We start from the raw sequence: 16354 nt of genomic DNA on the forward strand, positions 1-16354 counted from the left end.
ATTTTGTCACAGTCTCTTGGTGGTTATCACATGAATTGGTTGAAAAGAAAAGTTATTTTAATTGAAAAATATTCTTCTTTGAACATTTTTGGGTATTACCTTGGAAAACAATGCTCAAGGGCAAGGAACTTCCTCACTTACATTGCATATGCGCTGGCAAATGATATTAAAAGTCCTCTACATGGAGATGGTTATGAAAAGCACCATCTTGTAAGGTTTCGAGAGGCAGCTTTACTTGTTGAGGCCAAATATATAAAAGGAGGGAACCTTGAAGAGAAAGAAGCAAAAGAGATAACTAAGGCATTAAAATAAAAGTAAGGCAATTCCAATTCTTGATATTACAAAGGAGATGAAATCTCTTAACAAAAAATAGTCAACTTAGATTTTGTATTGAATGCTAAAAACTACATCATAAATTCATTGCTTTACGCTAATGACTTGTACATTGTACTATGCGTCTATAAGGTTTTAAAATCTATCAATCCACTTTCATTCCACAAAGACCTTTGACTGCCTCCATTTGGCATGTTTCTGTGCAACTGTTGAGTTGTCTAGGATTTGCCTTCTTCTTTTCTTTTGTGCCATCTTTAAGGCTAGCTTAACTTGCGGTGTCTCCTCATTTGTATCCTTTGAAGTATACCTTGATAGAACCATATAAATACTTCTTTGAGATTTTTTGCCTTTGTGCTCCTCCGAAATGTTGTGTCGGAAAAATGCATTTTGTGTACTATAGTGAGACTTCTCCATTCCTTGGGTGGACCAGATTGCAAGCCATCCATATATTTTGGCAAATTGTGGAAGGTGGTTATAGCTAATATGCTACAATCACAACAAATAAGAAGTCACTATTGGTGTGCTAGGAGATGCCAAAAAGATTTGCCTCTTGAAAGGAAAGAATGGAATTTTCTTACCATGTAGTGTGTGCTATATTGCAAATTGTCCAAGATTGTTTCATTGATTTTCCAAAATTCTTTAGCTCCTCTTCTAATGCACTGTAATCATTCTTGCTCCAAGTATTTTTGTCACAAAGTATGAATAGCTTATCTAATGATTTCCATACTTCTATTTTAACACTTCGAGCAATTCCATCTGCCTCATGATCATTGATAGCATTGTGTACGAGCTTCCAAAGCCCATATTTCACTCTCAAAACATATCTTGATTGTCTGTCTAGTTTTCTCTCTTTGTGATTCTAATAAAAACCTTCTAGCTTTGAATCCACCAATAGATGGCTTGATGTGGATGTCCTTTCCATTTGTTGACTTCTTAAGGTCTTTTGTGATATGAATATCTCCTCCTTGGAGACCGATGTCAACAATACTTTTTCCAATGCTTTAAGTGCCTCCTTCTTATGATTTTCTAGAAGAAGCTTCCAAGAAAATCCAATATATAAAAATACCAACTGACATAACGCATGCAATGTGCATGTATGTACATTGCACAAAGGAATGTCAGGGACGGCTTTGAACTCTGGATCAATCTTATCTTTGTTTGGTGCTTTCCTCCACCATTTAGGATCCATGACATGTGTTGGATTCTTGCAATAAAGGCATGGACATTTTGAATTTCCTCCTTTGCTTATGTTGAACATACACTTGAGGGTCTTGAGGTCCCCTGCCATATGCCAATCCACTTGGAAATCACCTTGCCTTCCACATGAAGATGCCCTCCTTGAACTTGATTTTTGATTGCTAGCATTTCTGTGTGGTGGAATACCCAGTCAAGAGTTTGGTGGTCCTCTTTCTTAACAAGTCATTGGAAAATACATGTCTATTTGAGTTGTATAGTTTAAAAACTAGGCATTATACTTATGGAAATCTATTTGAAGTCCAAGTCTGTGCTTACCTCAAATGAGCCTAGCCACAAAATCTGTTTTTTCGATTGTGCATTGAAGTGCTTTGAGTTTTCTTTTGTAATTGATGGATCAAGAGCTCTATTCCTTAGTGTGATGGTCACTCTTGTAATCTTTTTCTTCTTAACAATTTCACATTCATCCAACTTTATAACAAATATGAGATGTCATCGACACTCTTCAAATGTGATACCATAAAATTCAACCATTCTTCGTTGTAATTTTTGATGCAAAAAATGTTTTTCCAAGGATCACAGTGTTTCCCTTGTCACCTTCATATACGCCTTCAATATGTAAACAATGTCCAATATAATCATCTAATTTCTAGTTGATTAGACCTCTTAAGTTCCACACTTCTGCAGGCTTTGGTAGGAACACACGTTTTATTTTATGATATTTTATTATATGCACACGTTTTATTTTATGAAAATAGAGATGTAACTTTTCTTGCTCACTCCACTCTCATCAAGAGCCTCTTGGATTAAGTTCACATCAACTTTGTTGCTATCTACAAACTACTGCACAACGTTATGTTTGATGGTTTTAAATTCTTTTTCGTCTAGCATACTTTTCACATCAGTAGTTGAAAATAAACCTTTCATTTGTTTCAGTGGAAGGGCATTAGGATCAACATTCTCCTTTCGAGGCTCCAGGATTTGTCTACAATAAGCACACACGCACACACGAGTTTTTCTTGATAATTTCCATCATCACAACAATATTGAACATTTTCTTTGTGCTACATTCAAAATGGGCAAGCAAAAGGAAACTCACCTTGCTTCTTGAACTTTTCTATTTCTGAGTCTATCCCCCAATGGGGGTTACTTTCATTCTAGCCTTCTGCAACTTCTCCTTTGTCTTTGTGTGTTCTTCAATTTCTTTCTATAGTTGCTCTTTCAATTTGGAGCTTTTGGCCATCTGTTGCATTTTTTAGTTTGTCTCTTCTTCGTGTGTAATGGTAGATTGAACTATGATATATCCATGCATACCTTTATTTCCATCGCCCACAAACTTCAGCAATGTTGTCGGATTAGAAAATGGAGAAGTACCTCATTTGTGGGACCCTCATTCTTCTCCCCTTGCTCTATAAGAAGTGTCATGATTCTTTGAATCTATATTGAGACCGCGTCTCAAATGCTCCGAATGAGCATGTTTGACATGAGCTAGAATGATGGAGGTGCATCTTGAGTGAGTAGCATAGTCACAAATTGCTTGCTAATATGTTGATAGTAATCTAGACTTGTCTTTCTTGTTTGACCTCCTACCTAATTGAAGTGAGGTGATCTCAAAGGCCCTTCAATCTGAGCAAGCGATCTAGACCGTGATTTGGTTGGAATCTTTGGGTTATTGTTCTATTGGTTCTTTAATAAGAGAACACATGACATGCTGGCATTTCTGAAGCATTGCATGCAACCATAGTTGAAGTTTGACCCCAAAGGATAGAAATCATTATGTCATTCACATTGAAATTGATAATGTCCAATGCAAGTCAGGTCCTTGCATCCCACTCGTGTCGCTACTTTAAGAGCTCTAGAAGTTGATCTAGGGTGAGGGGAGTTATCAAACTAGAAGGCATAGTCTACGCTCTATTTTCCACTCTATGACAATATCCCATTATCCCTTTAACTAGAAAATATTCAACATCTTGAATTTCCAATTGCTATAGTTGCTGTCATCTAGCTTGCTGTTGTGCTCCTATTGTGATTGAGAAATATGATGTCATCATGTGATCGAGCCATAGCAAGTTGTATGCATCAAAAATCAAAACCTTTATATAGATAGCAACCAAGATTTGATGATAGACATAGGCTTTACAAGGCTTGAAAGGATAGTGTAGGAACTAATTCCAATTAATCAACTAGTGAGGCTTTACAAGGCTTGAAAGGATAGTGTAGGAACTATTTCCAATTAATCAACTAGTGATTTTATGGCATGTAAGTGCCTTTATGTGAGAGTATCTTGAAGAAGTAACCCCACTTTGTCAAGTGACTCCCTCTACCAATGAACTAAGCAATTATCATTTTGTGTGAAATTAATGCCGTCTCAGATGCTTTGATGTATTTGAACTCCCTCAAAACTCCTCCCTTGAAAATTAAATATTGGATCTATCATATTCAATCAAGGTGTAGAGAAGCAAGTAGATATGCTCCACATTCTATCCTGTATCTAAAACAGAAATAATATTTAATTTTTCTCTCATATCATCAAGCATGAGGCTGCTCTTGTCAGAGATATTTTTATTTTAGGTACAAAGTTTGATGCACTCTCGTGTCACCCCACTTACGTTAGATTGACTACTACAGAGACAATTCACCATAGAGAAGCATTCAGAGCCTTAGGTTTCATGAGCTTGAGGATGTCTCGCTAATCATTCAATCATTGGCATGTAATCAGTCCTCACCTGCAATGTGGAAACAAACACCATACCAAATCTCTACTAAGGCGATTTAATGGAAATGCATCGAATCCAGAATGGGTCTTCATCATATGACCCTCACAATCTGCTGGTACCATTTTACAGGTTTCAGGATCTCAGAGATGTGTTTGCTCCTGTATAAATTAAGTAGCAATCCTTCATCAAACGACTAGTCCTCTGCAGCACAAGATGCACCTTCTTGATGCAAATTGCAAAAGTTAACACCGCAAACGCATGGAATTCGGCATGCGTGATCTCCTCACTTCCTCAGGAACAGGAGATTTAATTAAGAATTGACACATTTGAAGTTTACCACCCACATTAGAAGTTTACCACCCGAATCGGTTGACATAGCATGTACATCAGCAAGGTGCGCTGAAACCCATATATGCACCTTGCTGAATTTCACTTATTATGTCTAATGTACCAAAGCAGGCCATCAGGATAGCACTGATTGCCATAACTGTGCTGACAGAGAAGACTATCAAAGAGACTCGTCCAGATTTGAAGATTACCTTCTGAACAAGTTGGAGACCAATCATCGAAAATACCAAAGACAAAGCTGCAGAGGAAAGTGCATATTGCAGAGGTATCCGGCCTAGAAACCAGTATTGTATAACAGACAGAGAAGAAGAGAAAAGAACCATAAATGAGCATGTGGCTGCTGTCACCTGTTCCCATACAAACCCAAGGAAAAACTGGCGCATTAGTACGTCTGGCAAAATTTTGCAGAGAACATAGCTACCTAAGGCAAGTTATAATGCTCACAACTGCACTGCTATGATCCCGCAGAAGACATACAGGATCATAAAACAGATTGTTCACCAAGAATGAGAAAATGAAGCAGTAACGGTTCTTGAATCACAAAACCTTCAAGACTTCCTTTCAATTAGATGCCTGTTAAGACTTCTGAGAATTAACACACCAGGAGAACTAAAAGATTACAAACCTGTGGATGCATGCCGATCTCCAACAGCAGAGGGTTGATGATCGTTCCACCGCCAAGACCTAGCATGCCTCCTAAAAGTCCTGCAAGGACCGCCACTATTGGCAATGCACCCAGAGACTTTGAGCTCGCAAAATTACAGTCTTCCTGTAAGAGCAGTAAACGTGTCGTCATTTCTTGCTCTCGCATTCGCATTATGGACTTTGCTTAAGCATGTAGAAGTTACCAGCACGTAGCCTTCAGGAAGCTCGGAAGACTTCTGAAGGTAATGAAGCGCACAGGCAGTCACGCCGAGAGCAAGAGGGAGTTGGGAAATTGTGACCAGCCAGTAGGCAGTTCCGCATGTTTCTATGTTCAGAAAGTCCTGTTTATGCGGAAAGGAGAATTGTTTATGCTGGCAGCAAAGCGTGAAGATGACATGACAGAGAGAACCAAAATATGGATGCAAAATTGGACCAAAAAAGGAGAACTTGCCTGACCATCTGCGCTCCCTCGAACTAGCTGGAGAGCAGCAAACGCGAGCCAAATTAGAGCTAGCATGGCCATCTTGGTCGCAGGAAACTGAGGATAGATTTGGGAATCATTGGCCAGAAGGGGTTTTTGAAGAGCGTTGTTGTCGTCCTCTTGCTCTTGATTGAGACACGAAGGAGAGGATTCTTTATCGAAAACAAAGCTTGCACATTTGTAAATAGACGGACATTCATCGCCTGAGCCTGTACTATTTCCGTCAAGCTTCGAGTAGTCCGCTTCAGATTGCACAACGACGATCCGGCCTAAATTTGACTCGGCTTTCCAACACCGGAGAGCCCCTTTGCAGCTGCGGAAGGTCATATACGAAAGGGTCACGATAAGCAGTGCAGTGATGAGCCAAACCGGAGAGACAATGTTGCATATAACGCCCACGCTGATGCCGAGGAGCAGATTAGGCTGACAGATGAGCGCCACATCGTAGTCTATGAGAGGTCTGTCGCCGAGAAGAGGATGCTTTTGCAAAGAATACCAGACGACATTCACGAGTGTGCCGCCGAGGATCATGAAAGAGGAGAGAGCTGCAGAGGTCTTGGAGTCGAAATCGAGGAGGAGATTGAAGATGGGGACATAAAGACCACCGCCGCCAACGCCACCGGCGCTGGAGAGGGAAGCGGCGAGAGCGCCCAGAGCGATGGCGAGAGGCGTACGCCAGGCGAAGGAGAGGAGAGGCCAATGGGAGGAGTATGAGTGATGGGCTTGTTGAATAGGGAAGGCAAAATCGTTGAGGGAAGCAGGAATGCGATCCGATTGTGGCTGCGAATCCGTTTGAGGCTGCGAATTTTGCAAAAAACAGTTGAGATTGGAGATGGAGGGAGGTGCAGAGCTCGAGGGAGAGAGGAAAACCGCAGTGAGGAGGAGGAAGAGGAGGAGGATTGAATTCCTGCTTCTCAGCATCTTTGTTGTTGCTGCTTGCACTATTTTTTTGCCGGTTGTTGTCAAGGAGACACCAGGAGCTAAACTATTTGCAAATTCAGTTGCTGCTCAACCTCTCTGCTCAGATTATTGCGTTTGAATTGCAGCCCAACTCCAGTATCATTGCTGATCCACCAACAGGATGCAAAATCTGTGATTGATTGACGCAATTTGGTCCACTCACAGGATGCAATCTCTGATTGATCCCTTCTGAAATTCAATCAGCTGAGGGTGAGAAACCTCTATTCATCTAAGATTATGGAGGCCCAAATCCATATCAAGGGATGAAGATGGAGTCTGAGAGTAAGCTGCTTGTTGAGGAGGAGCAAAGCTGGAAGAAGAAGACATTGACAGCCAGCACTCTCAGAAATGACCCCTTTCTAGGATTGGGCAAAGACAACATCTTTTGACATGGGAGACACAAAAAAAAGATGAAGATAAGCACTGCTAACAGTTTTGCAACGTTGCTCATTACCAAATAGAGGCACGTCCCATACAACTTGCAGAGAAGGACCAGTCTTGAAAAACACACATGTGGCGCATCTCCTCGGGATCTTACCAAAAAGACAACTGAAAGAGAATGTGATGGAGAAGATGGTGCATCAGAAGCTCAATAACTCTTTTGTTGTTGTACAAACTGATTCTGCAATTGGGCCCACTCTCCTCTCCATGTTGATGCTAGTATCTACATGTGTCCGCCCTCACCCCTCATCAGATGCTCTTCGTGTCCCTCCCTCTTTGGCCCTCTCTCTCCTCCCCTTGCCTTCCCCTTCTTCTCTCATCCCCTTAGGGCACATTCCCATCCAAGTGCAATGCTTGACCACAAAAGTGTCGGACAACCCTAATTGGCTTTAAGAGGTGGCATGGCCTCCCTTTATTTGGAGAGTGAAAACAGGATGCAGAGTGAAAGCAATTGCAACAGTCATTTGTATTCCCCCCCTTCGCCATGAGCTTCTCCAACCCAGAGAGCCTCCTCCATCGTAATTGGGACATGAGAATGCGCTCTTAGTTTTGCCTCTTCTCTAAGTGCTACGCACTCCCTTTTATTTTTAAAAAAAAAAACTTTACATGCGGTGGTCAATCCCAAAACCAGACCTAATACAAAATTTGGCCATATATGGGGAGCTACTCCCTGGCCTACACTAAACAAGCTTGAAGATCTAACCCATCAAAAAATCTACCATTGAATCTTCCTCTATGGAAATTCATATTTCAAAGCACAATCAATTGCCATTTAGTAGATATCACCAAAGAAAAGGCAATTGTTATTGGCTCCTTGGGATTTTAATGCTTGAAGTCATCCATTCAAAATCTACAATATAAGGATGACAATTACACCATGCATGTTGGAAAGTAAGAGCATTCCCTCACTAGAGTGTATACAATAATTGTTCAATCAAACCATCCAAGGAATATAGTTCCTTAAGCTTAATATGGGGGGACCTACCTTGTCATTCTCTTACATGCTTTACTTATATGTGAGAGCCACTGCACATGCATAGGCTGGAGCACAGTCTGTGCACGGCCTGGAGGTTCGTTGGAAGCAGATCAGAGCATCAATTTTTGCCATTCATTTAGTTCACACACTTTTGTCTAGAAATTTGTCACCCGAAATTTAGCACCTTGACTTTTGGGTTGCAAATTTGAGCACTAAGGGTGCATCTGTGCACCCTCTCTATTTCAATGCATGCACTAATCTGTAGCACAGCCAATGCCACTCCACCTCACGTGTGCACTGGCCCTAAAAGCATTAAACTTAGGGCTTGCTTTTATATAAGTCCCATTGGGACATGTGATTGTCAAAGATGTGGCATGGCATGCTTTACCCAAGAATTTTTGCATGGAATATCCCCATCATCCTTCGAACGAGAGAATATCCATGGCATACAACAATAATTACTTGAAAGACATTAAATATTTTGTGCCCTCTCCTTCTCCAATGATAATTGCTTCTAGGTCTATTGCATAAGGGTGGTCCCCTTCTCTAATGACAAAACGTGTGAGCTATTAGCGTTTATGACCCATGTGTTCAAAGCTCTCATATTGATCTTCTTTATGAGGAAGGTGAATGGTGGAAAATTAAAATTGAATCATGTTTCAAAATAGCACACAAACCCTCTTGTGCACTTTTTCATTTCGTGCATAAATGACCATGCATATGTTGTCGTTCCATGATCTCAATAACTTTGGATCATTGTCAAAACTAGTTAGTATCTAAGAGTCATGGCCACGATATACCTTTTGGGAAGTTCCCTCTGAATCATACGAACCATACTATTATAACACCCATGCAACATATATTTTTTAAAAAGTAATCTTTGACTTTTAAGAGCATGCAAATAGAGATTTGAGGGGGTTGATATGATAGATTCCTATATAGAATATTCATCCAACATGTATTCACGAAATCTCTTGTCAACTTCATACTTTTAGCCTTAATATCTAGTTAAAAACTGATCTAGTGGATAAATAAATGTAAATGGCTTATCAAGACGTTGATTATAACCCAAATTGTTGAAGCCACGTGTTATATTTATTTATGTCCCAACCAACTTCCTAAAGGAAGATCCCATTAAGAATCTTGCTGCACTACTGTACGTCAATGATAACTACTTGAGGCCATGCACTATGTTACTAATGAGTTTTCCATCCTAAATTTTTCCTTAAGGTGCCATAAATCAAGCATGCTTTAGATTATTTTCTAAGTCTACAAATCATCGCATACCCTTTATGCCTCTTTGTTGTAGAATTGTTTATGCGAATTATTCAAAGACAACTACAGTCGATTTCAAGATAAAGAACAGTTTCGCAAGATTCTAAAACATGCACAAAGACTAGAGTGGTCATAGAGATGCTATGTAAAGGATGACATGTATGTCAAGGTTGCTAAAGCGATGCAAAGGAACATTAATCCCATCGATCTTGTCTGCTTGGATTATCTCATGGAGACCCCTAAAGATATCCACGAGTACGGGTATCTAACTAGCTAAGTATTAGACTATTGCACTAAGAAAAGGGTAAAATGTGCTTAGGGAAACTCGAGATAACACTAATGTAGTCCATTATTCACTCAACACATTGCCTTCCAAGGCTTAACTATCTCACCTCATGCTCATTAATATATGTATCTATCAAGTTTGAACCAAAAAACCTCTAAAAACCATTCCTATATTTCTTTAAACACTTGGAACTTAAAATACTTAGAAAAACACAAAAACTTCCTCTTTACATCCTCTCGTTTCAACTCATGATTGCAAAGATATGATCAAAACAACATTCTTTTCAATGCACCTCAAATAGCCATTTTAGTCATAGACCCCTATGCAAGTGAATCCTTTCTAGAATTTAGTTCAATATTCTACATTTTCATAGAAAATAAACAGCACTTTGCTTTACATCATTACATTTCGACACACCAATTTCAAGATATGACCCAATACATTCCTTTTAATTAAGATAAAAAATGACAAGTTTACAAAGAAAGTCCTTTATCTTTTCTCAAACAACACTATCTCACCACACATAATTCCTCAAAAAAGAAAATATAGTGAAGTCTCTTTTTATTTCACCTCAAACCGACACACGCATCATAAGATATTGATTAGTTACGGTTTTCGCAACTAAGGGGTTTGATTTGATGAACCAAGTGAAACTGGGGCTTATGAAATTCAAATGTGTCATATGACCAGTTAAAATCTATGTATTCAGACTACTTAGAAACATTTTAGTTATGTGTTTTCCAATCAGACATCATCATCATAAAATATTGCTAAAAAGAGCATTTTCTCTTGTCCATAAAATCTGCCATAAAACACGACCACCAATAAAAAGTTCCAAAATAACATTTATTCTCAAACCACATCACCTTAAAGCAAGTCACACACATCACACTATAACATTTACACATAACACACCTCATAACATCACATCACTCAATACACACAACAGAACTGATTACTATCTCTCAACACACATCACCACTCACAACAACATACCTCATCATTCACCTGCATGTAGTACTAGATAGCATAACTAAGCTACATTTCCACATATGCCTGCTAAAAAGAAAATCACTAAAACTAACCCATCTTTGAAACTAAGGTAGAACCATCCACACTTAAAAACTACTCAAATTCATGTCTACGATTACGACCTCAGTCTTTAGCACACATCTAGTCATGAAAGCCATCTCAAAACCACATATTCCACCTCATAGAAAGATCACAAACAATCAAAAATCCCTCATTTTCCATGTTTTTTTTCCGTTCTTCCTTTTTATTTGTGTTCTTCTTTTTTCCTTCTCTCTTTCGACACAAGGTCCCAACCCATGAAACCAAGGCATCAGCCCCAGGCCTACCAAGAATCTTACATGGTGGTGGTATCAAGTAATCTTTAACTTTTAAGAGCATGCAAAGAGAGATTTGAGGGGGTTGATATGATAGATTCCTATATAGAATATTCATCCAACATGTATTCATGAAATCTCTTGTCAACTTCATACTTTTAGCCTTAATATCTACTTAAAAATTGATCTAGTGGATAAATAAATGTAAATGGCTTATCAAGACATTGATTATAACCCAAATTGTTGAAGCCACATGTTAAATTTATTTACATCCCAACCAACTTCCTAAAGGAAGATCTCATTAAGAATCTTATTGCACTGCTGTACATCAATGATAACAACTTGAGGCCATGCACTACGTCTCTAATGAGTTTTCCATCCTAAATTTTTCCTCAAGGTGCCATAAATCAAGCATGCTTTAGATTACTTTCTAAGTCTACAAATCATTGCATACCCTTTATGCCTCTTTGTTGTAGAATTGTTAGACAACTATAGTTGATTTCAAGATAAAGAAGAGTTTCGCAAGATTCTAAAACATGCACAAAGACTAGAGTGGTCATAGAGATGCCATGTAAAGGATGACATGTATGTCAAGGTTGTTAAAGCGATGCAAAGGAACATTAATCCCATCGATCTTGTCTACTTGGATTATCTCATGGAGACCCCTAAAGATATCCACAAGTACGGGTATCTAACTAGCCAAGTATTAGACTATTGCACTAAAAAAAGGGTAAAATGTGCTTAGGGAAACTCTAGGTAACACTAATGTAGTCCATTATTCACTCAACACATTGCCTTCCAAGACTTAACTATCTCACCTCATGCTCGTTAATCTGAGTATCTATCAAGTTTGAACCAAAACACCTCTAAAAACCATTCCTATATTTCTTTAAACACTTGGAACGTAAAATACTCAGAAAAACACAAAAACTTCCTCTTTACATCCTCTCGTTTCAACGCATGATTGCAAAGATATGATCAAAACAACATTCTTTTTAATGCACCTCAAATAGCCATTTTAGTCATAGACCCCTATGTAAGTGAATCCTTTCTAGAATCTAGTTCAATATTCTACATTTTCATAGAAAATAAATAGCACTTTTCTTTCACACCATTACATTTCGACACACCAATCTAAAGATATGACCCAATACATTCTTTTTAATTAAGATAAAAAATGACAAGTTTACAAAGAAAGTCCTTTATCTTTTCTCAAAAAACACTATCTCACCACACATAATTCCTCAAAAAAGAAAATATAGTGAAGTCTCTTTTTATTTCACCTCAAACCGACACACGCATCATAAGATATTGATTAGTTACGGTTTTCGCAACTAAGGGGTTTGATTTGATGAACCAAGTGAAACTGGGGCTTATGAAATTCAAATGTGTCATATGACCAGTCAAAATCTATGTATTCAGACTACTTAGAAACATTTTAGTTATGTGTTTTCCAATCAGACATCATCATCATAAAATATTGCTAAAAAGAGCATTTTCTCTTGTCCATAAAATCTGCCATAAAACACGACCACCAATAAAAAGTTCCAAAATAACATTTATTCTCAAACCACATCACCTTAAAGCAAGTCACACGTGCATCACACCATAATATTCACACATAACACACCTCATAACATCACATCACTCAATACACACAACAGAACTGATTACTATCTCTCAACACACATCACCACTCACAACAACATACCTCATCATTCACTTGCATGTAATTCTGGATAGCATAACTAAGCTACATTTCCACATACGCCTGCTAAAAAGAAAATCACTAAAACTAACCCATCTTTGAAACTAAGGTAGAACCATCTGCACTTAAAAACTACTCAAATTCATGTCTACGATTATGACCTCAGTCTTTAGCACACATCTAGTAATGAAAACCATCTCAAAACCACATATTCCACCTCATAGAAAGATCACAAACAATCAAAAATCCCTCATTTTCCATGTTTTTTCCTGTTCTTCCTTTTCATTCGTGTTCTTCTTTTTTCCTTCTCTCTTTCGACACAAGGTCCCAACCCATGAAAACCAAGGCATCAGCAGCCGCAGGCCTACCAAGAATCTTACATGGCATTGGTATCTTCTTGGTCTTTGATTTCCCATTTTTCCACCAAGGTCTCACCCCATAAAGGTCAAGGCATAGGCCCTAGGCCTACCAAGTACCTTTATGGCAATGATTATCTTCCTGGCTCTTTTTTTTTCCGTTTCTTGTGTTTGTATACCACTTTGCATTTCTTTCATAAGTTCATCCTTCTCACTTGTAATCCACCTATGAAATGAGAACATGAAACCTCAAAATAGCTTCAATCAAAACATGGCCAAAGCACTTTGCATATGCCTCTGACATACCTCAAATAGAATCTAAGCATGGCTGAAACTACCTAGCCTCTTAAAAGGAAAAGCTATAGCAATCCTCTATCTAGCCACCCAAAATGGAATGCTTGATCACAACAAACACTCATACATCCAGTTACGCACCACATTCATACTCCTTCTCTCACACACATACATAAACATAAAAACTCACATGCATTGCTTGTTACCATCACATTTTCACTCATACTCATACATGCATAATTCATTCAGTCACTCATTCTTACAAACATTCACACACAATTCACTCAATCACATTCACACATTCTTTCATACACACACATTCTCTCTCTCTCTCTCTCTCTCTCTCTCTCTTCCCACACAACTTTTAAGTCACATTAACATGCTTTCGAAATCACATATTCACTTTTATACTCACTCACTCTCACATGTCCTACACCACACTCATCCACATTTTTTCTGTTCTTTTGAAATAAAAGAAAACCTGTCACAAAAACAAAAAGTCAAACAAACAAAGGTTGGAGTACATCTGATAGATCTTGTGTGCCTTCTACATCATGTTTCTCATTATAACCCATCAATAGCCACCATATCCAGCTGTCACCTGTACATGGCACTTCTCGCCTTTAATACAAAATATCGACCAAATTCGGTTGAAGGCTCTAGTAGATGCTCGTTGTATCATCCTCCTCCAAAGTAACCTCATCCAACAATATCACAAGCACTTCCTATATCTCCTATTCCTCTTCATCCGAGAAACTGTGAGCAAAGAATAGCTCTTGGTCACTCAAAGGGGCAAGAGCTTCAAAAAACAAACAAACAGCATGGAGATTGACGGTAGTCCATCTAACAGTTCTGTAGCCCAACAGGATCGATTTGCCCAATTAGAAGAATAGTCCAAAACTCACATTCTCGATATGCAACAATAGGAAAGGAAGTGGACAGCTCAAACACACGTCCTATCTGCCAATGCTGGATTTCGACCTCAAGACCTATCACTCTCCTCAGACCCACACCCGTAGTAGGATGAAAAACATTGTCAAGGTCATGAGATTGAGGTGTAGTGCCGACTATATGGTGAACCATGCTACACCCATAACTGCGAAAGTAATTATGGCACTGCCAACAAATAAAAGAGGTAGCCGAAAGGATATTTTTCTCACTAAAACACGAACAGGGGTAGGATAAAATAACGTGAATGGGTCTGCATTGCCTCCATATTTTGCAACGAAACCAAGCGTTCCTCATCTAATTTTACTAATGATAACAATCGGTCCTTTAAGGACTCACGATCACCTAGCCGCATGCTCAAATCCACCCGTAGTGTCGGAACCTCATGCTCAATAGGAAATATTGCCTCACTCCCGTACACTAGAGTGAAAGGCATATTTTGAGTGGTGACTTTATATGTTGTCTGATAGGCCCACAATGCCTCATATAATCGCTCATCCTAATCTCGCCAATTTTTGTCATTGTTTTGGTCATGATACCACCCATAAGACGATTAGTCACTTTTGCTTCTCCATTATCCCGTGGATAATATGGAGTAGACTTCCAATGTTTGATCTGATACAACTCGGTCAGCTCACGAATTGTATCATTTAGAAAATGGGAACCTCTATCACTCACTAATTCTAGTGGACAGCCAAATTGAGTAATGATATTCTCATATAAAAATTTGGCTACATCACTTGCGCGATCAGTTTTTAAGGCCTTGGCCTCCACCCATTTGGTTACATAATCCATACAAGCCAAAATATACCGATTGGATCGATACTTTAAGGGAGGGTCTATAGGTCCCACAAAATCAATTCCCCATTTTTTAAAAGGTTTCAATGCTAAGAACAGGGTAGGTGGCATCACAAACTGTTTAGAGGGTCAGACAAATCTCTTACGTTTATCACACTTCAACAATAATGATGACAATCCTTAAACAACGTGGGCCAACAATAACCACAGCAAACAACACCTTATGACTAGTGAGATCCCTTGCAAAATGTCGTCCACAAGGCTCATCATGTATTGCTTTAAGGATAATCGGAACTTCATCTTCCCGCACACATTTACGATAGATACCTTCCCTAGGGAAGAACTTATAAACAAATCCACCAAAATGAGTATGGTTTTGAGATTGCAACAAAGGCTTTTTCTTATCACGTTTATTTGCTAAAGGTGGATATTGTGCCATACTAAAAAAACTAGCAATATCAGCATGCCAAAGATATTCCACTTGAACTAAGAAAAATTGAGCATCAGGTAGATCATCATCCACACCAAATTCTGTATCGACGGTTAATAACCGTGATCTATGATCAGCTAACACATGATTTTTGCCTCGTTTCGTGACCACTTGAAAATCAAACTCTTGAAATAACAACATCCATCAAATTACTCGGCCAAATAATACCGATTTTTTGAGAAGATATTTTAAAGCCACATGATCCACATAGAAGATGAATTTATTTCCGAGCAAATAATGCCGAAAATTTTCCACAGAATACACCATAGAAAGGCATTCCTTTTCCACTGTGGTATAATTTCTTTTCGCATTGCTGAAATTTTGACTAGCATAATAGATTGGATGGTCCAATTTATCATCTCCACTTTGGCAAAGAACAGTACCAACTACTGCTAGTGATGCATCTGCATGAATATGGAAATCTTTGGTCCAATTCGAAGTATCAAAATAGGTACTTCAACCAATTTGGACTTTAAAATCTCAAATGCTTATTGGCAAAGCCCTATCCACATGTAAGAAATATCTTTTCGCAAAAGTGGGGTTAAAGGCAAAGCAACTTGTGCAAAATTGGCAATGAAATGGCGATAATAGTTCACATGGCCAAGAAATCCACGCAATTGCTTCAAATTTTGAGGAGGCGGTTACTCACTGATCTTCTTAATCTTTCCCATATCCATAGAAATGCCATCCTTGGAAACCACATGCCCTAAAATAATGCTTATCTCCACACCAAAGACACACTTTTTAGGATTTAAAGA

General features: G+C 38.7%; 1 protein-coding gene across 1 annotated transcript; it reads right to left on the reverse strand.

The window, feature by feature from the left end:
• Window positions 1–3249: 3249 nt before the first annotated feature.
• On the reverse strand, window positions 3250–6687 carry LOC147884341 (sulfite exporter TauE/SafE family protein 2-like). The gene is made up of 5 exons (XM_087398630.1): window positions 5689–6687; window positions 5441–5578; window positions 5218–5361; window positions 4605–4939; window positions 3250–3436 (listed from the first exon to the last, which is right to left on the reverse strand). Exons 1-4 carry the CDS (start codon window positions 6637–6639, stop codon window positions 4631–4633), a joined length of 1542 nt encoding a protein of 513 aa, XP_087254756.1. The 5' UTR covers window positions 6640–6687; the 3' UTR covers window positions 3250–3436; window positions 4605–4630.
• Window positions 6688–16354: the final 9667 nt, after the last annotated feature.

Source organism: Dipteris shenzhenensis, chromosome 27 (genome assembly GCF_047967505.1).
Source record: "Dipteris shenzhenensis isolate YYH24624 ecotype China chromosome 27, Dip_SZ_1.0, whole genome shotgun sequence".
Classification (NCBI taxonomy): Eukaryota; Viridiplantae; Streptophyta; class Polypodiopsida; order Gleicheniales; family Dipteridaceae; genus Dipteris; species Dipteris shenzhenensis.

Excerpts from the sequence above, each read along its gene's own strand:
- LOC147884341 (XM_087398630.1), bottom strand. The coding sequence starts at position 6,639 with ATGCTGAGAAGCAGGAATTCAATCCTCCTCCTCTTCCTCCTCCTCACT. Across the intron at positions 5,579-5,688 it reads GAGGGAGCGCAGATGGTCAG|GACTTTCTGAACATAGAAAC; the intron begins GCAAGTTCTCCT and ends CCGCATAAACAG. Across the intron at positions 5,362-5,440 it reads TTCCTGAAGGCTACGTGCTG|GAAGACTGTAATTTTGCGAG; the intron begins GTAACTTCTACA and ends CTGCTCTTACAG.